Source organism: Apteryx mantelli, chromosome 2 (genome assembly GCF_036417845.1).
Source record: "Apteryx mantelli isolate bAptMan1 chromosome 2, bAptMan1.hap1, whole genome shotgun sequence".
NCBI lineage: Eukaryota > Metazoa > Chordata > Aves > Apterygiformes > Apterygidae > Apteryx > Apteryx mantelli.
Window position 1 is genome coordinate 21,201,636 of NC_089979.1, and position 27,363 is coordinate 21,228,998.

Genomic DNA, 27,363 nt, shown 5'->3' on the forward strand with positions numbered 1-27,363 from the left:
ACAGTGTGAATAGTTCTATAGTCAGACCTTCAGCTAGCAATAGGTACATTAAGCATCAGGTCTAATCTGCTTGAAGTCTAAGCTTTCAAGACAACTTTTTTCTTCCCAAGAGCTACTTCTAAATCTTGTTCTGTTTTAAAAAGCTGCACTTGTGGAACTAGGTCAATCACAAATTCACCTATTTAAATTAGTGCATTCTCCATTTAAAGTGGTTTAACACTTATTTAAATAGGTTTAGATGCATTCAGTAATTTACCAGAAAAACAAACTGCTTCAAACCAGGGTTAAACTGACTTAAATGCATTTAACCAGAACAATTTGAAATCAGTTTTGATAAACCAGTGCAATTTTTGAAATAGAGGCAAGAACAAAAGTTAGAGGCTTTTACTTCTGACAGATAGCAAAAATGTACACTCTCAGGCAAAGAAAGGAAATATGTAAATTAAGAAGCCAGAAAATATGATGATGTGTATTAGTGTATTACTGATGGATTTAACTCTCTATTAAAACTTAGTGTATGTATCTTCATCCATGATGGCCTACTCTCTGAAAGTCTTCCTTTCTGCTCTGTTTACTCTGCCATAATTTTTAGTATTCCATCTGAAAGCTTCTCTATATTTAATGGGAATTATGTTTATAATAAAGCATACAGTAAATCCAGGGAAACAAGACTGATGAAAAATATGTAAGGCAATAGTGAGGAGGAAGAACAGACACATCTCAGTCATCAGTTCCAAGTGATAGGAACGGTCCGTGTTTCATTCCACAGGCAGGTAGCAGTAACTACAACCTGCAAAGACTCTCACAACCCTTTCTCCCTTTCCCTGCCACCATCTGCCAAGATGAAACTCCTGAGCACAGTTACTAGTTAGGAACCTGGCTTTGATGGGTCGGGGCTGCCAAGGAATATCAGGGCGTTACAGAAACTCAATCCATTATATGGCCCCTGGTGTTACCAGCAGAACTAGTCAGGATACCAGCTTCACAGGTTTCTAAAGACAGCCAGCTTTCTCTGAATTCACTGTACAGAAGAGTGAATTCAGGCTCCTCATCTGCCCCTCTGTTAGGTCTGACTTCAGAAATGGTGAAAGGTCTGAGATTCATTTAGCATTTGACTTTGTCCACTTTTAATTTCCTGAGAAGACTACAGACTAAGTTGAGATTAGTTCTCGTCCTCACCAAGGCTTTACAAGGGATACAACACATATCCTCAAAAACAAACAAACAAACAAACACCACCCCCCCAAATCCACCAGCTAGTTTTTCTATAATACGGGCTATATTTCTGCTCCATCACTTCATAAGCAGCCCCACTACGCAGACTGCATTAAGCAGCTCTTAGATCAAATATTGCCTCCTCTATTTCTCATAGGAAGTTCTGTCATAGGATCATAGGCTACCTTCAATCATAGGAATAAGGCAAGGAAAGCAAATCTAGTGAGTACTATACATATTATATGTTTCTTTTTTTTTTTGTAATTTCTGTTTTTTGAAGTACACATATGAAAACTGGCCTAGCAAAATTTTTTATGATTTTATTACTATATACCAGTAACATGGCAGAGTTGCAAGATAAGTCCTACCACTAGTTGTGCTCCTGTATGAATATACCCTACATTTTTTCTGGTAGCAAACTTCTATGTTCAGCAGATGTTATTTAAAATTTACACAGATTTATTAACATAGACTGCCTGTTGCTCAAAAACAGAGCAAAATAGAGAGCATATAAGTAGAAACAGATATCACCTGTGTCTCATGACAGAGAAAGCATCTCATTTATAAGACTTTCTGAATGTATATGGTACATCATGTTGCAGTAACCTGGAGGTGGGGGGGAGGAGGCTAAAGGCTCTGAGGCTTAGCAGCTCCATAATAAAGCAGATCTACCAGAAACCTAGCACACTACTCATTCCACCACAATCCGATATTTCAACCTGTTATTCGATTGCAGCTCAGAGTACAGCAAAAAATTTCCAAGCTGCAGGTTTAATATGGCCAGATGAAGATAATATGTGGGAGAGCCTTGTTAAAGCCAATAAGAACACTATCTTCAGTTTCAGTGCAGGAGGACTGGGCATAGTAGAGGATTTTTTTCTGCTAGCAGCTAGAAAATTTACAATAGAGGCAGCTCTCCACCACATAGGCTATGGCTTTGAATTTCATCAATGTGATTTGAAATATTTGCAATTGAAAAGATGCTTTGAAATAGATTCTTGTTGTGGATTTTGACAACACCGTATCTCCAAAGCATTGCCACTCTCAGCAAAAGGTCAATGTCTTTTCCTAGGTTTAGATCCATCATTCAGTGTCTATAAATTTTTCATCCCAAAAATGAGGTGATTTATATCACCTAAATGGAGTGGAGTCATGGGAATGATGAAATCTCTCTCTTGCCTCAAGCCTGACAGAATCAAATTTCTTCATTTCCGTTTTTCTTTTTTTTTCCTTCCAGCACTTAAATACAGAAGAAAATAAATATTTAAAGTTTTTCTTAACAAATGCTGGATTTTTCAAATAGCAGCTTATGTTACTTGAGGTTGCTTATTCTCATCTCCTATTTACACTTTTCACTTTTTATATCTTATGAACACATATTGTACACATTGGTTTGTACGTTTGTCTTGCCATTAGACTAAACTCTGTTCCCTGTGAAATATTTTCCTATGATTTTCCATCCTTTCTAATTTGCTCTTCCTCCACAGTGTCTGACTTTCAAGGTTTCTTTGCTCTGACCCTGTCTCCTCACTCCCTCTTCATCTACCATAGCTCTCAAGTGGGGCCATAACTGAGTTTTAAATGAAGCTGTCTAGCAGTGCAAGGTACTTCCTAAGCTGCATGAAGCAAGCATCTTGTCCCAGATAATTTACAAAGCTAAGGCACTAATCTCACAATAAAGCCTAGATAGGCAGACCATAAGGGAAATGGGGCTTGCTCTAAGTGAAATGGCCTGCTCCCATAGAATGCCTTGAAAAGTGGGTGTCATATAATAACAAGCAACACATGAAGGGTAAGTGGAGGAAGGCTACAGGTCAATGTATACAAACGTTTTTGTTCAAAGTATTTGAACACTGCTATCTCCCTACTTTGCAAAAATAACCCTTTTCTCCTCCAGCACAACCCTCTCCTATATAGCTTGACTAGAGTTAAGATACCAGCTGTACTCTGCTTACAAGGCATTCTTAAAACCAAGGAATACCAAGTTTCAGAGAGCCTATTAGTGTTAATTGTGTGACAGAAGGTTTTTTCTGAGTGACAGGCCCATCAGTGTTTACTCCTACAAGAGTATTATTCAGCCTTCAGAGTGAGGGAGGAGCCAAAAGATAGACCTCTTCCCCAGAACATGATTGATAAGAGCGGTCTGTGATCCATGAAAACATACCCCTGGAGCAAGAACAAAGGAAAGCAGCACTGAGCTGCAGAGATGACACATTTCTATGGAAACTGTCCTTTCAGTCTAGGACATTATTAAAACCAAGCAAAACATAATAAAATCAAGCAAGCATGATAAGGAAATAAAAAAACCAATCCACAATACAACTGCAGTTAACTAGTCAATAGAAAGTAACTTTGGAATAACCATACTCAGAATACTAAATCTATATTTGTTTCCTTATATTTTTCTTTGTTTTGTGTTCATCCAATGGAACAAATTAGGAATGAAAATTATTTTAAAAAAGGACAACAGTTTATTAAAGCATTTCAAGAAGTTGTTTTTCTCCTCTGAAGTAGAGGCATGCAAATTGTTTTCATTAGCAGAACAGTACATGGTGAAAAATGAGGCTAGTTCTTTTCAAGAGGATCTTAGATTGGCATTTTTTCTGCTAAATAACCAAGCTGGTCTGTTTTTTCAAATCACTCTAGAATAATAGAATAGGAATCAGAGATAATCAGCCCTTTGGGGCTAGATTTAATTTAAAAATAAAGATAAAAAATCTATCACCAAGGCTCTCTACTCTTCTACTGGATATCTAACTACACTACATGAAGATGACTATCGAAGCACTATTGCAGCAATGAACCTTAAAAAAAAGACACTCACCTGGGAAAAATGACTCATGGCTAAGATCATAAATATATTTTTCAACCTTCTGCCTTTCAGTGCTCTGAGACTGAGCTCAGGATGATAGGGAGCCTAAGAGAGTTGTAACTCTTTTCTTCCTGTCAATCCCAAATGGCATGCTTGTCTTCTTTTTCCACCTGGAAATTTTGTCCAGTCACAAAAAAAAAATGTGGACAATTCTTCAGGATTCCTAGATGTAAGCTAATGCAGTAAGATCATCAGCAGAATTTGCCCTGTTTGATATCTGGAAGTCATAGACAAATAGCAACGCTGCATATACAGATCAACTGCACATACAGCGCTATTTCTAGGGTTACAACACAAGCCTTTTGTTTAGACAATGGCTATAACATAAAGCCATATATCACCTCATGACCCATGCTACATATCACATAAATAATCAAACTAGGAGTCACCAAAATTCTACAGAAAACTTTTGTTGGTAAGATATTTATCATAATTTTCATTTATGTTGCACAAATTTTGCAGTCATAAACTCTCCTTGGTTTTCTGTCTTGACTGTATTCCATTGTATTCCAATCCATTCCAATGTATTCCATTCTAACAGGATTATATCTCCCTCAGAAGAGTATATATGAACACACCAAAGTGCATAGCTTATTAAATTTGCAAAACAAATTTCCACTAATACCTATTAACCCTTCATGATATAAATAGCAAAACATTTTCTTAGAGGTCAGTGCTCTAATATTTATGAAAGGATATTTTTAGTGATAGTATCATTTTACCCTCACTTGAATTTTTCTTTCAAAATATCTTAAAATTCATTTATATGAGAAATAGCTTTTGGCAGCTGTTCTACAAAACTCAGCCATAAAAAGTCATATAATAGTGCCCTTATGCACTCTGAAAATTATTTAAACTAAAGTAGAAGGAGATAGCCAGAAAGTTGCACATTTTCATAGAGACTAGAAGTATCCATACGTTGAACTGCTTCAAAAGAACTATCAAATCTTAAATTGGCACTTTGCCTTAAACGTACGCATGCTTGTAGATTTTCCTGAGTGCCTGAAGTAAAAGCTCAAAAAACACAGAACGTTATGTGCCGGGTTGGTCTCCCACTGAGGCCCATATAAACCACATCTTAATTTAGCCTCACAACACTGTTACTGTCTATGTACCTGAACTGCACAAACAGAAGATTCCCACTGATATTTCTCTGAGCTGAGCTCAGAGAAGAGCACAAATATATGAGCAGTGCAATACCACAGATTTTGCCCCAACAAGAATACAGGTCTTGGTCCATGCAAAATAAGCTTCTTGAACCCCTTCTGCTAGTAAAGGTCTTCGCAATGCAGATCACTGCTCTGTTGCTTCATTGAGCCCACCACAGTGGAAGTATTGCACCATTAGGACAGTTACAATACCCTATTTATACTGCTGAAATATTAACTTAAAGCTTTGTTATAAACACCAGCCTAAAAATACTTCTAAAAGAAAAAGCTCTGAATTTGATTTGGAAGATCTCAGGTGAGAAAGGGCAAGGAACTGAATTAAATAAAGCCCCTAATTCTTTACAAGTTAGGTTTAACATTCAGATACAACAGTTTTGTACTTCTTATTTGTCATTTTTATCCACTTTTGTGCATTAGTAAATGCATTATTTCCTTTTTTGTTTGTTTGTTTTCTAAGGAGACTCTCTCAAACTCTGTGTAACTGACTGCAAGAGATCTACTAGGACAACCAAAGGTATTCTCTTCAGCTGGAGCCACTTGGAATCAAAACCTGTCAAAACACCAAAGCAGTGAATGCAGGATACGTCTACACAAAAACTCTTCTTGGATACTGTTCTGCAGAGATGCAAAAGCTAACTTTCAATTAGGTTTCTTAGATAATGGCAGTTTAATGGAATTTAGCCACATGAACTTAGGAGCTCAGCAAGGGCCAGTGGATAGTTCTGAGAAGAGTATCTTTATTCTAAATTCAGTAAATTTTAGGTATGTCTACTGCGCTATGCAGCCACTAATGCGACTATGGGGACTGTACAATTTAAATAATGAATTAACAGTTCCAAAATAAATTCTGTAGTTATTGGGAAACACTAAATGTGTTCTTGGAATGGCATTTTTAAGAACTTGATTTTGAACTCATGGCATCACCATAAAGAAAAAACAAGAAGACTAGGTTTTATGTACATAGGCATCCCCTGTACTGGTCAGTATTTTCAGTTGTTCTTAACCTCTCTCATAACATCACTGCTAATAAACATTCAATTTTCCCTAAACTTAAATTAATTTTATGCAGAAAAGTTCAAAATGAGAGTACTTCATGTAAACAATTAACAGTTCAATGGTTGAATGAACACAAAGGTTCCTAACATAATTCAATGCTTTTCAAAAGAGAAACACCTCTTCACACTGTAGCTGACATTTAGAAACTTTTCTGCTGAAGATTCCTCATAGATCCATCAACTGCAAATATTTCTAAAGCAATGTGAGAAAACTATTTGCCTTTCAGGACAGGAAAGCATTGAAATAGTTCTGTTAGCTGAAAATTCATGACACGCTTTAAGTAATTTTTTTTATTTTGTTTAAACTGAAATCTTCTCTTACCATCATGATTAGGATTTCCCAAAGTCCATGGCTCATCTGAGTCAAAATGAGTGTCTCCCCCAATTCCTGGCCCAGGAAAATATGCATGGGCCAAAAATCCTCCCTCCCCATCAAAGGGAGAACTGTCTCCATGAAAACCTGATGCAAAAATGATTGTAATATCCACGTCCCTCTTGCCATTTTCTAATTCAATGTAAGGAACTTCTTCAAATGTCAAAGGAGTTACATTCTGCCACACATCAAAGGCACGGCGAATGGCTTTACGAGTTTCAGCATCACCTACTTTTGGAGTGACGTTCTTTATGCTGAAAGAAACAGAGAAACATTAAATAGATTAAATCTCACAGAGTGGTCAATAACACTGCTCTCATCCATTTTCCCCTCATTATTAAAAGCACTGTGCTTTTAATAAACAGTGCTTGTCAGGCATTATATCCTTAAAGAAAAATATTTCTAAATAATCAGGTGAGAAATTATTGTGTTAATCTCTGCAGTCTTTTATGCTAGAATTCATTATAGCTTAGCTAGTTGATTCCCAGTAGTACAAAAAACTTATTTGTAGAACATTAAAAATATTTAAAATTAAAAATTCTTAAAAGTGGGATAACCAGGTTAATCAACCACTGACTGTTTACCTCTTGGACCACAATTAGAATCCATCACAGCAACAGAACTGCATGTCATTTCTGATCAAAAGCTGAAAATGTTTCCAGTTAAATGAAATTTTAACTTCTTAGTGAGTCCATTAACAGCAGCAGAGCTCCATACTGTGACCATTGACCAGTATTTACAAAGCCTTAAAACCAGTTCTTGTTACATTTGCAACTAGAGAGATACAGTAATTCCTTATCAGAAACAAAGCCTTTCTATTTCATAACAAACTGAGATGTGCTTTTATGATCTGATTACTTCTATTTATCTTGCATTAAACTGTAGAATTCATCAGAAATATCACTTGATAGAAGACATGGAACATTGATGTGCATTCAAAAATACATATTGAGACAGAACATTTCGGTGTCCACTACTTCTTCAATGACACACAAAAGAGAAGTGCAGAGAAATGCCAGAATTATGTTTGGGTTCAGAGTTACAGTTGCTAGTAAATTGTAGTGGAATCATTGCAAAAAAAAAAAAAAAAAAAAAAGATTCATATGGCTAGCCAAGACTCTATTGTTTTTCTGTGTGTCTGTATTGAAACTGCTTCATTTGGATGCAGTTTTGACGATTTGACATGTGCTTGTTTCAGAAGCAACATTGTCCTACAATACATGCAAGATTATGTAAGATTTATGTAAGTTTACACAGTCTGATGTGTAAGTGGAGAACAAAAATATTTTCATGAATAAACCTGAAATGATTCACGTGTTTGGAGTATTAAATGTGTTTGATAAGATAGTAATGTGGGTTTATGCAAATGGAAATTTTATAGATTCAATTTTACATATATATTATTGTGCTCATAGGCTTATGCAAAAAAAACCATACAGTTATCTATTTTGACTCCCACTTAATTACTCTTGTAATTAAGAGTCCAATAATATGGGTCTAACCAAAGCATAATTTCTTTTTAGCTAGCATAGATACCTCCAGGAAGGTACCAGGCCAGATTAGAAGAGAGTATGCAGTAGAGAATCCACCACTTCCCTTGATCTTTTTTCCAAAGATGACTTAACCCATCATTACATAGTTATGCCTATTTTCTTATTTGAGTTTGTCTGGCTTGCAACATTGGTTCTTGTTGTGTCTTTCTCCTTTAGATTCAGGAGCTTTTATAATGTTTCATTTTTTCTCCCCCCAAAAGATATATCTGCACTGCAGAGTACTTAACTTTTTGTTGTCTCCTTGAGTTTTAAAGTTTGAACTCTTTAAATCTCTCACTATAAGACAGTCTTTCAAGCCCATGAAATATTTTCTGTGCTTCTTCTTGCACTCTCTCCAATTGTTAATGTCCCTTTAAAACTGAGTGTATCAGAATTACAAAGCATTGCTGTATTGATCTCACTGTCAGAGAGGAAAAGCCCTCTGATCTGCAGGCCTGTCCTTAGCCTGTCAGCAAATCTGCCCCACGTGATTCAGACTGCTTTGCGTGATGCCCTTTCCCCCTAAATATGTACTCATCTGTAAACTTTTGATCAGTGTTGTGCTGATTTTCAGGTGACCGAAAAAATACTGGACGCACTGGACTGAGTATCAATCTCTGCAGAACCCCATGATAAAAACTCCTTACTTTGTGAATTACTTTTTAAAGATGTCTCAGTTAGCAAAGTCTTAACCTACCAACCCTGTGCCTTTTGAGAATGTATAGTTTTTAAAAAACAGAATGTCATGTGGCAGTGAGTCAAAATGAGTCACAAAACCACACATACACTGCCTCTACAAGAAACTTCACAACGGTTAATCTGCCTCTATGCTAAGACCACCACTTGTAACACTGACAGACGTTCTCTTAGCCTAATGTTGCAGTGTGCTCTGTAAAGGATCAGTTAGTTCTCTTAGTCCCTACAACATACAATGAATATAGCAAGTGAATCAACAGGCTTTTATAGAAAATAGGACATGTCTAACAAAACTGATTTCATTTTTGAAGTAGTTAAAAGTTCAGTTGACAGGTACAATTTATTATTGTTTTTATTGTTTTGGTATTTAGGAATCTTAGGAAAGGATCAAAACCACACTGTGCTTGGCGTTACGTAAACATAACAAAAGATGCTCTCTTGATCTTCTACATGATGTGAGGAAATGGAGGGACAAAAACAGATTGGAGATTTGTATCTGTGGAAAATAATTACTTGGTCTAAGAGTATTTGACTCATATTTTGAACTTTATCACTTTACATTTTCACACTTTTTCAGTGCACAGAATCAACTTTTTGTCATAGATTAAAAATACAAAATTGAGCCACTGTGCTAGTTTCACACATATTAACTAGGGTTGATTACCTCAAATGGGGACCCTTTCCAGGGGCTTCAGCTATTGAGTTGCTGTTGAAATAGCACTCTAAGTTCCAAGATTCAAAGCAAAGGAAAAAGGTTTTTCAAAGCATACACTCTATATTAGAACAAGATAGACTTCTAGCTTCCAAAACAGCCTTCTGGGGAAAGTGAGGTTATACTGAGAAATGTTGCTTCTAAAAGAAATGAAATAAATCACTAGTTATTCCAATATAAGAATATTTCTAGAAATAATTTTTAACAACTATGGTCATCTGGGAGACTGACAAATGATTGTCCATTTTAATATGTCTTCAATACAAACCATGTAAAGGGCAAATTCTAATCTTATTTTTAACACCAGTTTTGAAGTTATCCAGCTGAGAACCTGGCTTAAAATATTTCACCAATATAGACATGTGAAACCCACATAATTTTACATTTCTTTCACAGGGTTGACCATATAACCTCCGAAGAGGAAGTATAGTAACAAGATGAACACATACAATATATTAACTCTGTCAGAGATTCTCTCTTAAAATCTTCAGTTTGGACATATCATCGCAGTAGCAAATTAAATTCTTATGTACTCCCTTTTCCTGCTATATATTGTTCTACATCTTAAAGCCATCACTCACCTGAAATAGCAGCAACTGTCACCAGTATCGTAAAGGGAGGAACTAAAAATCTTATACTCAACGTGTCCAGATAATAAGGCTCAAGTAAAAATAAATGTGAAACATGCCAGCTGAGAATCTCTCCTATCACAGGGCAGCAGCAGAGCAAGACAAAAGCCATCATAATGTGAAAACAATATGTCCTAAGCATTGTTTTCCTAACCTTTATGTCCAGTGATCATTCCACAGAAAAAAAAGCCAGAAGAGAGAAATCTCAAATGCTGACCTTGAGCAGATTTGCAATGGGAACCTTGTAAAGGAGCTGAAAAATGTATTCATCATGCTTTGCAATGCAAAAGTTTTTTAGTGAATAGAAGATGATCTGTAAGATGACATATTTACTTTGTAATTTTTTATATACAAGTGAACTGAGTGCCACTTTGTGTGAGTTCTTAAAGCTGCTATTCTTGGACGACCACAGCCATGTATCCTCTGAATACAGTATTTTGTGATTATTGTTGTTGTTTGATGCAATGCTGTTTTCAACCTGGTAGCTGCTTTAGGCATCAGAGCTTTTAAATCCGTATCTTTTGCACAAGAAAGAATAAGATTGCAACAGTGATATGTGCTTTTAACACTGATGTACTATTTCTACAGTTGCCTGAAGAGTCTAACTAATTAAACTTAGTTCTTTCAGCGACTGTTAGTCTGAAATTCTGAGTCCTGTTATTTTAGAAAAGCTCTGGGTTTTTCTTCTCCTCCCCCTCCTCCCCAAAAATATCCTCCAAAAAAATTCTCCATCTTTCAATGATAGTCATTTGGCTGCAACAGCTTTAGGAACCTTGTAAGGCTTTCAGGATATACCTCACTTGGCTGTTTGGAATCAATCACCTGAAATTTAAATACAGTATGTTAAATATCTATTTGCCTCTATATTTCAGTATTTCCTTTTTCTTCCTGAGTTGTCAATAGAACAGCTCCTTATTATATTTTTCACAGAAATTGCTATCATCCTTTATAAAAAGATAAGTTTTCTGACCCAATCTAAATCCAGGAAGTAGTTCAGCAAAAGCTGGACAAAGCCTGAAATATATTTGCATAAAGCTTAGCATTGTTCTCACACCTTAGCAGTAATGGTCTTCACAAGAATTGTAATAACTCAGTAATAACTTTTTCACAGTCTGTAGGCTTTGATACTTCTACTCTCCACTGCATATAATAAATAAAATGGGTTCTGTGCTCACTTGTGCATTAAAACCAGGGTACTGGACTAATAATGTCTTACTACACTGTTGTGCTGATTAAACGGGATACTAACGGGTGCTCTTAGAATTATTATGTAATTATAACAATGCAAGAGGGTATTTTTATTTTTCTAGAAGATAAATATATCAATTTAATATAAATGGGGAGAATATTTCTATGACGCCATTTCCCTCAACCATTCCAAGATTTTCTTGGAGGAAAGTCACAAATGGGAATCCCTCTTCTAAGAAAGAAAAGACACAGAAGATAAAAGAGCAGGAAATTCAACTGAATGGGTAAAAAGTCAGCAATCTAGCTGAAGTAATCAGCCAATTCTAGAGCTATACTTGATATGAAATGGTTAAGATAAAATGAAATGAAACACAGCTTAAATCTGAATAGCATGTTAAAACCTTACCTTCCCATTGCCATTGCTGTCAATCAAAATTAAACTGAACTGAAGTTTTTCCTTTTTTTTTTTTTTTTGGTCCCAGTGTTACTTTTATTGAAATGAATACATTACCTCTGGTCAAAGGTATATTTCATTTTATGCCACCATTTCCCTAGAGATATTTCCCATAAAGTAACTTCATTAATTTCTCACTGGTTTGGGTTGTCTTAGCTTAAACTTCTTCCTAGTCTCATTTTGCTGACTCTTTGTAGCTGTAACCTAAAAACCTTTTTCATGTAAAATGTGCTCTTCATTCATACAGCTACTGTTTCAGCTGATTAAACCCAAGTCAGAGATATTGCTTTTGATTTTCTTGTTATATGGACACATTAAAAGTCAGCCTACTGTTGCCATGTTGGACAAAATCTATAATTCTCTTGCCTCTTCTGTTTCATGTATAATATTCTCTCTGTAATTCATTAAAAGGAGCTGAAAAGTGACAAAGATGGGATTTCCAAGACACAAAACCAAGATTAGCAAAAATACTTCACAGATAAATGTTTTTACAGGAAATATGTTCTAAGGATCCCAATGTCATAACATACTATTTAATTTAAAAGGCATAAAATGCAAGATAAGAACTTCAAAATGGTAACATATCAATGTTCAAATATTGTATTATTTCAAGATTCCTGAAGTATGTAATTATTAAAGAAGAAAGAACTGATATGCTACAGTGAAGGTAAATTTTAGATGAAAAAAGCTGACACTAAAAACACCTATGGTGAATAACATTTTTTTATTAATCATACTGTGGAAGAGCATAGCTAATCAGCTTAATTGCCTGTTAAGTAGGGATCCTCTCTCACAAGTACAGTTATCTGGACTTTTTTCATTGCATAAAGTTTAGAATCAGCATGGTGTAATTTAATCATCTTTTATTAGGTATATTTTACATACCCTCCCCCCATCCACGGGTTAGAAATGCTGAGGTATATAACACTGCTAATATTGTTCTTTAAAAAAAGGAAAGCATCACCCTTATTAAATTACATTTTGGGAAAGCACCAAGCTTTAACGAAGGGGGAAATATGCTTAAATCAGCACTCAAGGAACTGAAGTACTCAGTTTTATTCAGATTCCTAAACAGTGCCTATCACAGCATTAGAGAAAATCAGGTGGACAGGGAAAACTTTCCCATGTATCATAAGCTTGACTGGAAGTGCAATTTTTATAGTATTCTGATAAAAAGCTTGCAGGAGATGCAGCTATAATGGCATAAGAGTGCTTTTCAGATCCTTAGTTAAGGATCTCATTCTACACCCATGCTTACTACTGAAAGCTAATGCTTATTATCAGGAACCCCTGATATCATCCCTACCCTGTTAGTTCTTAGGGGTTGAAACCCTAGGGCAGTCTAACAGTTTATCAGAACTTTGTAGCAGAAAACAATTTGTCTCTCTAGTATAAATCCCTATTTTTCTGGAGTTTCCAGCTGCAGCAGATCATAAGAGCTCTAGCAAAACATGTAAGTAGGAATGATAAGAACTCATAAGTGCGTCATTTTGAAAGTACTTGCCTTAGGAGAACCGTAAACACTTCTTCATGCCACTCAGAATGCTTTCCACATACGGAGATATCACTTCTCAGTATAAACCTCTGCATGCATTTCCTGCGCTACCATGTGGTCTGTGATATAGAGGACCTATTAACCTGAAAATTTGTTCCTGACTTCAAACATAGGGTAAGACTAGAGTCTCTAGCAAGCACATAGTTAGGTACTTCCACTCACCTAAGGTGTTGTAGGCCTCGTGTCTGTATGGAAAGCAAATGGTAATGACGTGTAGCCCAGTCCTGTAATTGCTTCTAGCATGTTTCAAGATATGTTACTCAGCTATAAATCAGTACAACTGAATTAAAGTGTGGAATATTGATTCCATATTGAAGGATGGTTTTCAGAGGTTTCAGTTATTCATAAATTGGTTGAAGTTAGAATTCTCTCAGTATCTCTGAAAAATTATACAATCATTATTTCCCCTTATTTCTGTTTTTCATTTTTCATGGAAAGAGAATAGTCTTGTGTCTTGTGGCTGAAATAATATTGACATATCTTTCAAAAATAATGCAAAGTGCACGTCATTGTAATGCAAAGCTTAAGTCATCATATCAGGATTGGCAGAGATGGCCTCTTTCATTCAAGTACAAACTATTGCCATGGAAATTCAGCATAAACTGACTGTGGCAGCTATGATCACTAAACTGTGTAATTCTTCAATTTAGCAAATTTTCCCTAAGTATTCCTCCATGGTAGCATTTTTACAATACTTTTTTTTTTAACCCAATTTGTTGCTGCTTTGAATCAACAAAGTATAGTCTAAGTATTTTCTTAATTCAGTATTTTCTTATTTTTCAAGATATCTTTAAAACATCCAGGGAAAATGATCTTTTCATATTCCACACACTGTGGGTCACTCAGACCACAGAAATAATGTAGTCTACTGTTAACAAGCCAGATAGGGCCTTTCATTGCATACTGGAGCTCTCAACTAACGTTAATTAATCTAACTGCAAAGCACAGAGTTAGAAATGTCCCAGTTTTTCATCTTCCACTGCTCTTCGGAGAGCTGAAGTTGAGGATGTATCCAGCTTGTTGAGAAAGGAAGGAGACGTCAATCTAGTGCTTGACGCAGTGCCCACTGAGGTCAAGAAAAAGATTCAATTAATTCTAACAGGTTTGGGATGAAGCCCTTGACCATCTACAGTTAAGTTTGCCCTAAAAATTAAATGAATGTTGCATATTGCTGAAGAATGACTTTTTTTTTCTTCCTTAAAACAGCAAAACAGAGGTGCAGGATAGCTTTTAAGCAATTATTTTATTTTAAAACATTATGAGCTTTTAGCAGTGGGCTTAATTCAAGAAAAAGCTTGGCTTTACAGAAAACACTCTCCAATTTTATTTGTGAAAGTGTTCTGCATTCTGCAGACTGAATAATCTGAAAATTGATCAATGACTGACTCTTAGTGCTAGAGTTAAAATTAAGAATAGTATGCCCAGACTTCTGATGAGGCAGACTTTACATTCAATAATTCTCTTTCTAAAAAAAACCTATAGCATTCACATTCTATTTTACAAAGCCGATTGCTTTATTATTAATGATTCACATTCCTGCTTCTTCTTTAAAAAACTGAATGATTTACTTCCCTAGCAAAAGAGAAGGTTGTTGTTTTTTGAGAGAGACTCATAAATGTCTTTGTAAACATCTCCTTAAAAAAAAAAAAGGAAAAAATCCCTTAATAGGTTCCATAGATCTCCTCTCTGACTCTATATATTATTCAGTCAGAGACTGTTGTGTAGCCTGATAGTCTGAAACGCGAAGGGAGCATCCAGACTGTATCATAAAGATCCTTCTAGTTTGTTCTGTAATGGAGCTATAATTTTCATATACTCTAGGTGTTCTCCTTTACTCCTATACTCTTCTGGCTAGGAAAAATTTTCAAAAAATATCATTCCCTAATCAGTTTCTGCTTCTCTTTGGGTGAAAGTCATATTAGTATAAAACATAAGTACAAATAATGATGCTTACAAGGTATACAGGCATGAACTATACATGGCAGAAGAAACAGCAAGTAATATTGCCATGTAACTTGATTAGAAACAGAACTTCTAAGAACCACTCTATTCACCAATTCATATAATTGCAAAGCTACATTCCCTGAAGAAGAGAAAGCATAACTAATGTAACACCATATACTATATAGAGTTACTAATAAAACACTATGTTAACATTCCAAAAACTGGAAATTTGTATCTTGTTGATATTGTCTGCACATTGTTTTCTAGGAGTAATTATCATCAAAGTAAAAATGTAATATGTGGCCAAAAAGCACATAATCATCATACAAATGATCATGGTAAATCATTTATGTGAAGCTCCTGTGATGGTGTGCTCCTTTCCAACCCTGATGTGCTCTCTCCCCCTCAACCTGACCTCCCTGTAAACAGCACGTATGTAGGGGCTAGTTGAGCATGTGCCAACTAAGGCCCGTCTAGTATGCAAATATGACTATGAGACAATCATCTCCCCCCATAAATAGGGGCAGCCCAGAGCCCATTGAGCTCTCCTGCACAGCAGTGGGCTGCACTGCAGAACCTCCTCTTGAGCAGGGACGCCTCTCAAGGTTACTCCTCGAGGTTGAGAGATTCCTTACCCGCCACAGATCCTCGGTAAGTGATTAAAGCATGCTGAACTTTTGCAAACTTCACGAAACTTTGCTGAGTTATATCTCTGATTAATTGTGCACATAATCCCTTAGACATAAACTGTTGACCAAGTCTGGGACTAGGACTGGATCCAGCTGCACCTAGGCTCCTCTCCAAAGGAGTTTAGAAAGCAAGGGGGTCCTTTCCAAAACTCGTGACTCAACAGGAGGGTTCCCTTTGCACACACCCCTTTAGATACAAACCGTTGACCGAGTCTGGGACTAAGATTGGATCCAGCCACACCCAGGCTCCTCTCAGAAGGAGTTGAGAAAGCAAGGGGGTCCAGTCTGAACCTCGTGACTCAACAGGAGGGTCTCCGTTGCACCCGCATCTGACTCTGTCCTTCGTGCAGTAAATAACTGAGTGAACCTTGCCAATCGAACCTTGTTAAATCATTCTTATTTACGACTGAACTTTGTTAAGTCACTGTCTTACTGCAACAAACGTAATGCTGCTTCCCTCTTACGAGTGAAGTGGATCACTCCTTTCACGACAGCTCCCTCTTGAAATCTTGTGAAACTGTTTCAACTTTAAAAATTGCAATTTGAAAATAAGGAAATTTAGAAAAAATAGGATGCAAGTCACATGTATCTGTTTTGATTCTCTTATTCATGATTAAAGGGACTAGCCAAGGGGAAAAATATTCTGAGAAACATTGATTCATTTACATTTAACAGGTGCCAGGAGCAATTCTTGGGGACAAAATAACAGTGACAGACAGAAAATACTACAGTAAAATGTATAAAGTAGACATAGTTTAAAATGTATATGTGCCCTCTATTCTGTTTTATCATTAGTAATATCTCAATGTTTTGCTTAAAGTGATAAATATCTCATTTAAATACAGCATCTGAGGGCATACTCTAAGACCAGGTAGCCAGACAGTAAGTGGTAAATCTACCTTTTGATCCAAGGATTCCCCTCAGCCGTGGAATTGCACATGCAGGACAGTAATGTATACGATGAAGAAATCCACATCTGTGGATTTCACAGAGTCCATTGAGAGTTTATACATTTACAGTAGTATATTAAGTATTTTATTAATTAACAACTAAGAAGCTAATTTGAAAAGTATTTCCTGCTAGCCTCACTCTGATCCAATTAAAATCAACAGTGAAAAATCACCAAACATTTTAGAAAAAAACAAAACAACAACATTAACTGCTGCTGAGGTCCATGTTCTGCTCACCTTTGCTGGTTTCCTCTTAACATAATGGCGATGCCCATGAAATACAATTTGTTGCTATTATCCTTCTAGCTCAGAAAAGCAGGTGAGTGTGGTCCTATGATAAGATGACTGTGATGGATGGCATCTGTTTTGTTGTTTGTTCTATGCTTCTGTTATGTTCTTTTGAAATGTGGGTGAGGTGGCAGACACTGAAGTGAGGAAGAAATTGTTTTTTCTTTGGAGGAATTACTAAGCTTGCTCAGGATGAGAGTGGTTCAGACTACTAGGTATGACTAGCCAGGAAGGCACAGGATGGAGCTGTATACCTGACGGTTATGAAGAGACTGAGAAATGGTACTGAGAAAAATGGAGTAGACAAGCGATACCAGAGGTATGACCAAAAGTTTGGGTAACAAAGCAACTTAAGAAGTCATTCAGTTAACTGGAATTAAGCCTGTAAGCAGGGAACCACCGGGAAGGACAAAGCAGGTGGGGAGAAGTGTGTAAGATTTTTTTTTTCTTTTTTTTCCTTAGTCGCTTTCAGTGTTCTATATTCTGAAAGTTTAATATTGTATTTTTTGTTCTAATAAAATTTGGCTTTTGCAGTTTAAATATCTTTTGGTCTGTAGACTCCTACAGAAAATTTATAGGCTGATTCACCTCAAAGCTCTGGTCAATTGGAGGTCTTGTTACAGTGAAAGAGCGAACATTTTGCAAGAAGGAAGACCTGAAATAAAAAACAGCTACAAATTCTTCAGAGTGAGAAAGATTAGCTGCTTAGGCTTAGATTAAGCTTAATACTTGGGACCCTTGTTTATTATTATGACTAATGCCTGGGACGACAGTACATGAAAATATACAAGTGGTCAGATTTACACCGTTGTAAAAAATTTTGTAATGGAGTAGAGAATCAGATTCCACACAAATAAGGGGGGAAATACACATGTATTTGTACATACCCTTGCATGCCTAGCCACATTTATGCACATACATGATATTTTAATTTTAAAATGCGGATAAAAATAAAATGCCGTAAGCGGGCATTCTTATTCTGATCAACTATGTACCACATCTGCTTTAACAATAAGGCATGTCTGAGGTCTTAAAAAAAAATCTTAAAACATAAGTCATAGCATTGATATACAGTAACTAATAAAACTATCTCCACATTGTGGTATGAAGAACGGTCCAGGGAAAAATCAGTTTTGACAGAGTAGGTGACATACCATGTAAACTACATGCCAGACTTACTCCAGAATTGTCAGAATTATCCAGGTGTTCAGCCCCCATGTGTCCCTACGCCCATCAGCGTGTAGGCAGGAAATGGCCAGGCCAGTGACCCACCAGTGGCCATCAAATTCGTTTGTACTTTGCAATAGACCTGTAGGCACCTGCATTTTGCAGAGAGTGACTCCCTTCAATGGTCTATTTTACATATTTAAAGTAGAGACCTCAGTTTCAGTACACTACTACTTTCAGAGCAACGTTCCCTGAAAAGTTACCAAGAGGGTTGAAAGGTAGGGTTAAGAACATACTGGGGGTTAATTTGATGCTGAAAGTTTCAAAGAACTTAGTGTTTACTAAACATACACAATTTCAATCCAATAAAATCATTTGCTTCTTACGTAAGTACATATCCCAGAGTTATTCAAATTTGTATTTTTATACCACACATTAATAAAAAAACTTTTTGAAATGTTGACAAATATTTCAGAAACTTGTATTCACTCTTAATAAATACTCAGTGCTACCACTGAGTTATAACTGTACCACTGAGTTGTAACTCTATATTAATATTTCTGGTACCTGTAAGTGATATGTTTGTGTTGCCACTTCTGTCCTGTTAATGCATATCGTTTCCGACGAATGTTAAATTTGGAGCTACCTCTTGTTTGGTCAGGAACACCACACCGAGGCTTCTTCATCCAGCTGCAAAAACCAGTACCACATAGTTAAAGCAACATGGAAGACAAATCATACCACTGTACCCAAATAAGAAGAATGTCAGCATTTCTTTGAAGTTACACTATTACCAAATTTGTGCCTACACACAATAATGACTATCAACAAGAACAGTCATCTTGTCACATGCATATGCATATTTTGTGGAGTTTCATCGCCTCCCATGACACTACAATCTCTGAACGAAGATGTCACAACTGGACAAGTTTTTCAGCATTCATAATTTATTCTGATTCTTTCAAGGTAATTATGATGTGTATTACTGGCTTACCTGCTGAAGGTGAAGTTAAAATATATATACAAAGACTTAGTCAAATCACTAGGTCCTGAATTTTGTTTTTTCTTTCTGTGATTCTTCTCTGTTGTCTCATTGTCATTATATTTAAACAAGCCTCAAGTTCTTTTAATCAGAGAGCCCAGTCAGCTGACAGAAAATATTTTTTTTTAATTTAAGATGCTGAGAATGCTAATATTATAATATTATTAATCTCTTCATCAAATGTTTTTACTGTCTTACTGTCTTTCAACACAATGAAAAGTATCAGCTCTAATCACAACTGTAAGCCCTTAGTGGAGTTATCTAACTCAAGAATTCTGCCTAAGAATATTGAATGCACTGCACAGAATCAAGTTGAAAAGGTCTAAATCAACAAAAATGGACATTGCAGCAGCACCTGACTTTCCAGAGAAGTGTTTAATTTTTACAATGGCCTTTAATTTTTTGATGTATTCCAATATGTCAAATATTTCAAATTTGTCAGTATTCCAAATACGTCAAAATTAGGATGATACCTAATTCCAAAGCACAAGTTCAGTGTCCATATCACTGAATGAAGAGTTTCTCAGGTGCAGTGTAAGGGGTTATTTAGTTTGAGTAAATGAAGCAAAATTCAGTCGAAGTCATTATTATATAAGAAAGATGGATAGTTCCAGAACAATTGTCCATTGCCATCAGGAAGATAGTAAGAATAAAGACGTTTGTCGTATAAGTAAAAGACATAACTCCTGTGTTACTTCTACGGTTCATTGACTTGACTTTTATCATGCCAGATAATTATTGATGCAAAATCTGTATTTTTCTGTGCATTTTCCAACGTTATTTACTGCTAGAGTATTCATACCCTATATTCTGACTTGCATGAATGAATTTCTGACCATTACACAGGCATTTAACCATCATATCATAAATATATACATCTAGGAGCTGTATGTATATACAACTGGATGGAAGAAAATTCATTTGAAATGTCATCTAATTAAAACATAGACTACTTTTAAAACATGCACAGGTAAAGAAAATGCAACAACAGCAACAAAAACAAAGAATGAACCAACCATCTTTCATCTTTCCTGCAGGTATTCTTTGTTCAATATACCCAAGATGAAGAAAAATATGTTGTTTTGTCCAAAAGAAAACAAGGAATATTCGCAGTGCAAAGGACTATTGTATATATATATAAAACATAACCGAATGAGATCATTGATTTGTTAAAGAAAACAGATCCTAACAGGCGGTAAGTAAAATTTTTAGAGTAACAAAGATGAAAATTTTTCAGTTCCATACTCAAGGACTGAGATGTACATTCTAAGTTTTATAACCACCGACACAGGGCAAGGCATATTGCATACTGAATGAATTTTTAGAGACAGGCTAATGGAATACGGACTTCCAGTCAAAGCCAGCCACACTCATTTTCATAAATCAGTATGAAGAGGTATGTAAGTATAGCCAGTCTTATAACACTTGGTATATACTGTAGCTATGGATTTATAGCAGATTATTTTTAAATGACTAAGTACAAGTTCAGCTGACCAGCCTGTGGGCAAGTGTTGATTCAGCAAAGTAGATGTCAGTGACTTCTGGAACATGTCATTATTGCCAAGTTAAATTTGCTTTAATAATGGAGTTAAAAGGCAGATCTTAGTTACAGACTAAAGGGCAGTTCCATTCTTCTCAGTATGATACCATATTTCCCTTCAGTAAATGAGATTAAAAATTGGCTCAGACCTCAGAAAACTTTTAGGCACATGTTGTCAGTAATACTTTTTCTCAGTGAATGTTAGATCAACATGCAGTTACCACGCATGTTAACGATTGGGTATATTCACACTATGCTGTTGAAACTGCACACACAAACTGCAGAAAAAATACATGTATGCAACAAAAGACAAGTTTTCTCACCTTAAGGTGATATCACTACATCAAAAGAAAGAAGCAAGGAATAAAGCAAAAAACAAAAAAACTATTATATTTGTTCGAAACTGTACAAAAATGTAAGGGTCTGGCATAATATATATAATAGAATATATCACTTCTAATTGTATTACTTTAAGGACAATGACTTTAAATCAATTGAATCAGGCCCCAAGGGAGGGGAAAAAAAAAAAGTCAACTTAACTGATGGAGACCTATCTTAATAAGAGGGTTTGCTCACCTGGCAGAGACCCAGGGCAGATAGCAAGTGTAAATATTCAAAGATGTGAATTTAAAAGTCAGTCTTCAAAGCCATTATTGAAATAAGCTCTCCAGTTAGGTTCAATACTCTTACAGAAAATACAGTTAGCATTATAAAAGGTCTTATGCTTCAGAGAAAGATCTAATACAAAAAGACAAGACCAGCAGGTAGCACAGATTTAAAATTCAACACTTCATCATCTTACTAAGTACTAAAAATTCACTTTTTAACAAAACAAGACATAGCCCAAAATAACTTTTTATGAAATTTAAGAAAACACAGTTTATTCTTGCCTTGGTTCTGAAGTGGTATGTACTTATCAAGCGCATTATGCTTCCTTATAGTTTGAGGGGGCAGAGGATGTTTTATATTTTCACACCGTCTGACCCATTGCTTTTCTTATGGTTACAGGGTGACTGGTTCTGTGGCTCATACACAATAAAAACCCCAGTGCAAATCAAACGGAGAACTCTGTGCATCACAACTGGCTCACTAGCTTTCAGCAAATCATCTTTGTGTAAAAATTCAGGAAAGATGCAATTCATTCCAGTTAATGCACATGAAGAGTTGGACTGTCATCAAATCTACCACCTAGATCTTAGCTAAGTCTGTCATACAAAGTTTTAAATAAGTTATTAAACAGTCAATATCGGAGCCTAGTCTTTTCTAGCACAGAAATGAGGCAAAATGTCAAAAAATTCTGCAACAAAAATTTCCCTTTTCATTTGTTTTTAATTTAAAAAATAGTTTTGTAAGCAGTAACTATTCTCACTCTGACTGGGTGGAACACTTCTAACAGGAGTAATTATTAATGCTCATGACATTTGTGAATACTGTGCAATGCCCTCTTCTATCTGTGAGAGAACTGACAAAAATAAAATTCATTTCTGTTTTCTCCAGCTGTAGCTGCTTTTAACATAATATGATGAAGGTGTTCCATGTTTTTGATTGCTTGTTGGATTTTAATTAAATTTTTCTAAATAATTAATTTTTTATAAAAGCAGGTGCATACTGGTAATGACTTTGCCTCTCTTTCATCCTTTCTATTTGTTTATGAACTTGTGGAAATCTTTTATGTAGCAGCCCCTAAAAATTAATATTTTATCAGTACTCAATAAAGAGGCTTAATTGTGACTAACGTACTCTATCTGCAGACTATGTCACATCAAATTCTTCTCTTAGCTCCATTAGTTAACTCTTGAGGAGATATATATGACAAGAGAATTAAAACAGTTTAGACTCACAGAAAATCTGAAAAGATTAAAATAAAATTATGCAGCAAAACTCTCCAGTGGAGAGAGAGATGAATCTGAAATTCTCATAACCTGAGTCCATTTTCTAAACATACTTGGATATTTGGGGGACAAGAAGAAGAATCTCTTTCTCTCTCTCCTCTCCTAAACCTTCAGGAAGAAATGTGAAAAGGTCACATTTTGTTCTTAAGTGAAATCAAATCATTAAAGAAACCCCACTTTGGTTAATCCTTGCTTTTTTTTTTCTTTTCTTTTGCTCTTTAGCCCTAACCAAAAGTGCTCTCTCTGCTGCTTAGGTTCTATAGTATTAAAAAAACAAACAAATCATCAAAAAATTCCTATGTTTTTGTCAGAGATATAATGAATATTTGCAAGGGTTGTTTTAAGAAGAAGCAAATTCAGCTATTAAAATAAGGAAAATAAAAAAAGGAGAGTGCCAAAGACCTAACATGACTTAGTGGCTGGAAAAACTATAAACATTTATTAAAGGAAACTACTGCAAGGCTTTCCCCTGCTTTCTCCCATTTTCCACCTTTTATCACAAAGGTCTCCATGGTTTTCATTGATTTCAGTGGTCTCATGGAAAAAGTTCTTGTGAGGAGAGAGACGTGCTTTCTGAATTTCTTTACTGTCCCTACTGTACTCTCACTTCTAGGACTTTATTGCCACTCCTCTAATTACTAGGAAGTAGTCAAAGAAAAATGATGTAAGATACTATATTTCAACCCTTTTGTTGAGGATGATTTCTCTGCAAAGCTTCTCATTGAATGTGAGCTGAAGAAAGAAGACCTCTTGGATAGCTTTTGTATGAAAACAACACTTACCATTAAAACAGACTGCTGAGTTTGTTCTAATAGCTTAAAATTTACTGCTCACTCTTATGCTGTGCCTGATAATTAATATGTAAGCAGCAGAGATCACACAGAAGGGATATATGACTACATTTTAATTATAAACCCTGAAGTAAATTTGTAGAGAAGCCCACCTGAGCATTAAATGGCACATTTGCCATTTATTTTAAAAGGATAACATAAAGTGAATGCTCTGATGCTACTGCATAGATTTATTCAGCATCCTAATACACTACCATTCTATTTATAAACCAAGAAGTTTGTAATGTACCCTCTTTCATCAGAAAACACATTTTTGAAATGCAGACATTTTTGGCATAATTATATAGTAGTTTTAAGAACAGACAACAGCTACTCTTCTCTACTTAGTATGTTTGTTTAGGAATGTGAAAGAACAGGAAGACAACAGTGGGTCCATTTTCAAAAGCCTCTTATTTTAATGAGCCACTGACTGAGTTTGGTGATATAGAAATGAATCACATAAAATACTGTGACATCCAATGCAAATATCAGACAGCATTTTCATTTGGTTTGCCATTGTAATGATACTTCTATTTATAATGTCCCTTATACCTTCACACCATTCTAATGATGCCTCCTTCTATCACTCTTCCTTATCCCTAGCAATACACGTGCATCAGGCTTTTCAAGCCACTTGGGAAATAAATTTAAAAAAAGAAAAGAAAAATAAGTAAATGATGAGGAGTGTGGGGAAGATGAACACCATTCATATTTATGCATGCCAAAATGCTTTTTGGGGGATTATCTGTTTCTCACAACAATAAAATCCCCCCAGGAGACTTTTGATGATGATTCTACAGGACATTATTTCTCTGCTAATATTCCCCAAGTAGGTTCCTATCAGGTTGCTAAGATAACTTCTTTTAATTATTTGTCCTTCTGAACACTAAGATGCACACAGTAATCTCATCTCAAAACATGCTAGAGAGGCAGGTAATTCTCCATGCAATGAAATGAGAACATACTGTTTCTATGAGGTTCCTGCTGCAGTCTTTATTTTGCAACCCGGGCATTGTATCTGATTCTAACACTTATTTGTCACAGAGAAACAAATAGTAAGTTGCCACATATTTCTGGCCAAAAGAGAGTATATATACTCTTTTCATAGATGAAAAGAGAAAATGATTTTAAATGTTTACAAAATACTGCCATATTTGAACAATTAAAAAAGTCTATCCTTTATTATATAGTGCATCTGCCAGGGATACTCAGTGGTCTAAACTGATGGTAACTTGAGGCCACATATTAATCTAATGAGTTTATTTTTTCTCACCATCAATGTAAATGTGACAAGTCTTTAAGGAGTCAGTTGTGCTCCAAACTTGACTGAAGTCAATATAACTCCAAATGTGTAAGCAAATGTGGAATTCATCCAGCATGAGTTACATGTACCAAAAAATTCTCATGCTTTAATATGTCTTTCTGTGCAGCAGAAAATCATGTATCAAAAGATCTGGAAGACTCAATATATACCAGAATGCAAAATGAAGGCTTTGGACTGCTGTGTAGGTGGATTCCTCTGTCTTTTACAGAAAAGGAGAAATGAAAACAACCTTGCTGGCATGCTGGCCAACATGCCCAATTTAGCCAATATAAAGTACTTCCCTTTGTAGTTAAAGCTTTTTTTCTTTCTTTTCTTTTCTTTTTTTTTTTTTTCAATTTGCCACCTGATGCACTAAAGTAAGAGGCGGCCTCCACTTTTCCTTTGGTTGCCACTTTCTGTCCTTTCTGTACTGCTAATTGTGAACAGATTATTTTCCTTTTTGTGAAATAGAGTGCCTCTTCCAAAGCTTCCATTAATGCGTTTTTAAAAGGCTCCTAGTAACTGGTATAGTAGCAGTCTCCCCTCAAGGATCAATCATTGAAGCTGTGTGAAGAGCCTAGTCTCTACTCTGCAGCCTGCAGTCTGGATCATAAACATGCTTTTGAGCATGGCTCTCTCAGAAGGCATTTTCTGAGCCTGCTGCTATTGCACTGCATGTTCTAAGGTCCTTTAAATTCCTAAACTGTGTGTAAACTGTGTGACCAACTCACCTCCCCTTAGCCAGCCCTAAAATCTGCTTTGCTTTATTGCTTTTCAATGCAACTGGCATGTGTCAGTGGAATAAAATGATTTTTCCAATCCTGCCAGCACTTTAGATAGATAGTCTCTTCCCTAAACCATAAATGATTGAAAAATCATTCATGTCAGCTACTTTACCAGGAAAGAATAGAAAAGATGACACATGGGAGTGGGGCTGAAAATTTGGAAACAAAAGAGGAATTTTCTCCCAAAAAGCATTTTCTGTCTGCTAATATTAAAGAAGTAGTAGAAATATATTTCAAAATATATAGTAGTAGAAATATATTTCAATATAGTAAAGGTCAGAATTGTAACGACAGTGTTATTTTGTTATCATTTGCTGTTCAAGCAAAGTAACTGCTTTCTAAAATCACAAGATACAACCTTTATTGCATTTTAACCGGAAAAAGTCCAATGAGCACTTCAAATCTTAGTCCCAGATAAGCTTTCTTAAATGTGTGCTAGTAATCTTTCTTTTTTCATCTTCCTGGCATATTTCTAGTGGCATAGTATGTAGGTATTTGGACATATCTTTTAATCATTCTATTGCACAAAGTTTGACTTTATCTATGTTTGGCCTGTCAGTAAAATCAGATGCTGCCTACCTTACATGACTTCAGGCTTGTAAAGGGCATGCAAAACTCATTTGATTTTACTGCATGTTAAAATGATCACACCTGTGCTTTTGTTACTGGAAACCATTAAATGAATGGGCCAGTGGAGCATGCTAAAATTTTTTGCAATGAGGATAAGAGAATTTACACTAAAGATTTTCCGGTAAGTATTGTGATACATTTTGTTGATTTCCTTTCCTGCCAATTTTGAATAAATTTGGCCACTTCAGTGGCACACTGCATTGTTAACCTTTTGGCCCCTTCTTCAGTTAACCTTAAAACACCTTCTTTAGAATCACACGTCCAAAAGCAAGCAGCAGAAATTTGACTACCGGCTATGACAAAATAGAGCACAAGAAGAAAAGAAAAAAAAAAGAAAAAAAGAAAAAGAAACATTTTAATTCCTCATCCAAAGCTGCAACACTATTTGGATATCCCAGTCACCATGCTTCATGTGCTTTAAAGTTTTTCCAGTTGCATTTTATTCCTCCTGAAATAGAAAAGTTGAGAGCAGTACAGTACCAGTTACTTACTCAATTGTGTTCCTGTCCACTTTTCCTGTCATATTAATGCCATAGAACTGCTGCATGGCAGCTATAGCTGATTGCATGGTTTCTGCAGAGCGCAATACCGACATTCGGGGGTCAGTTGGTGGAAGGTAGCCGTACTTTTGTAACCATACCTGCAATGACAAGTGCAATGGCTATTGAATAGAAATTAGAGGTAAATAAAATGCTCCCTAGTAATTAGTTTTGTATCATAAATGATGAAGCTTTTAATTCACCAACCACAAATCCTGTCAGTTTGGTATTTTGCAGAGGAGAAATTCTTCTGGGCTTTTATTTTATCTCCTTTATTAAAGATACTGCTGTTATAAGACTTAGGATTTGTGTTT

General features: G+C 35.7%; 1 protein-coding gene across 4 annotated transcripts in view; it reads right to left on the reverse strand.

Moving 5' to 3' along the window:
- MMP16 (matrix metallopeptidase 16) overlaps positions 1–27,363 on the reverse strand; it is a 202,164-nt gene that overhangs the window by 79,836 nt on the left and 94,965 nt on the right. For all 4 annotated transcript variants that reach the window (XM_067290264.1, XM_013956914.2, XM_013956915.1 and 1 more), the window contains exons 2-4: positions 27,002–27,150; positions 19,056–19,178; positions 6,634–6,938 (exon numbers count right to left, since the gene is read on the reverse strand). In XM_067290264.1, the coding sequence (XP_067146365.1) occupies positions 6,634–6,938; positions 19,056–19,178; positions 27,002–27,150 (577 nt within the window). The remainder of the gene's footprint in view (positions 1–6,633; positions 6,939–19,055; positions 19,179–27,001; positions 27,151–27,363) is intronic.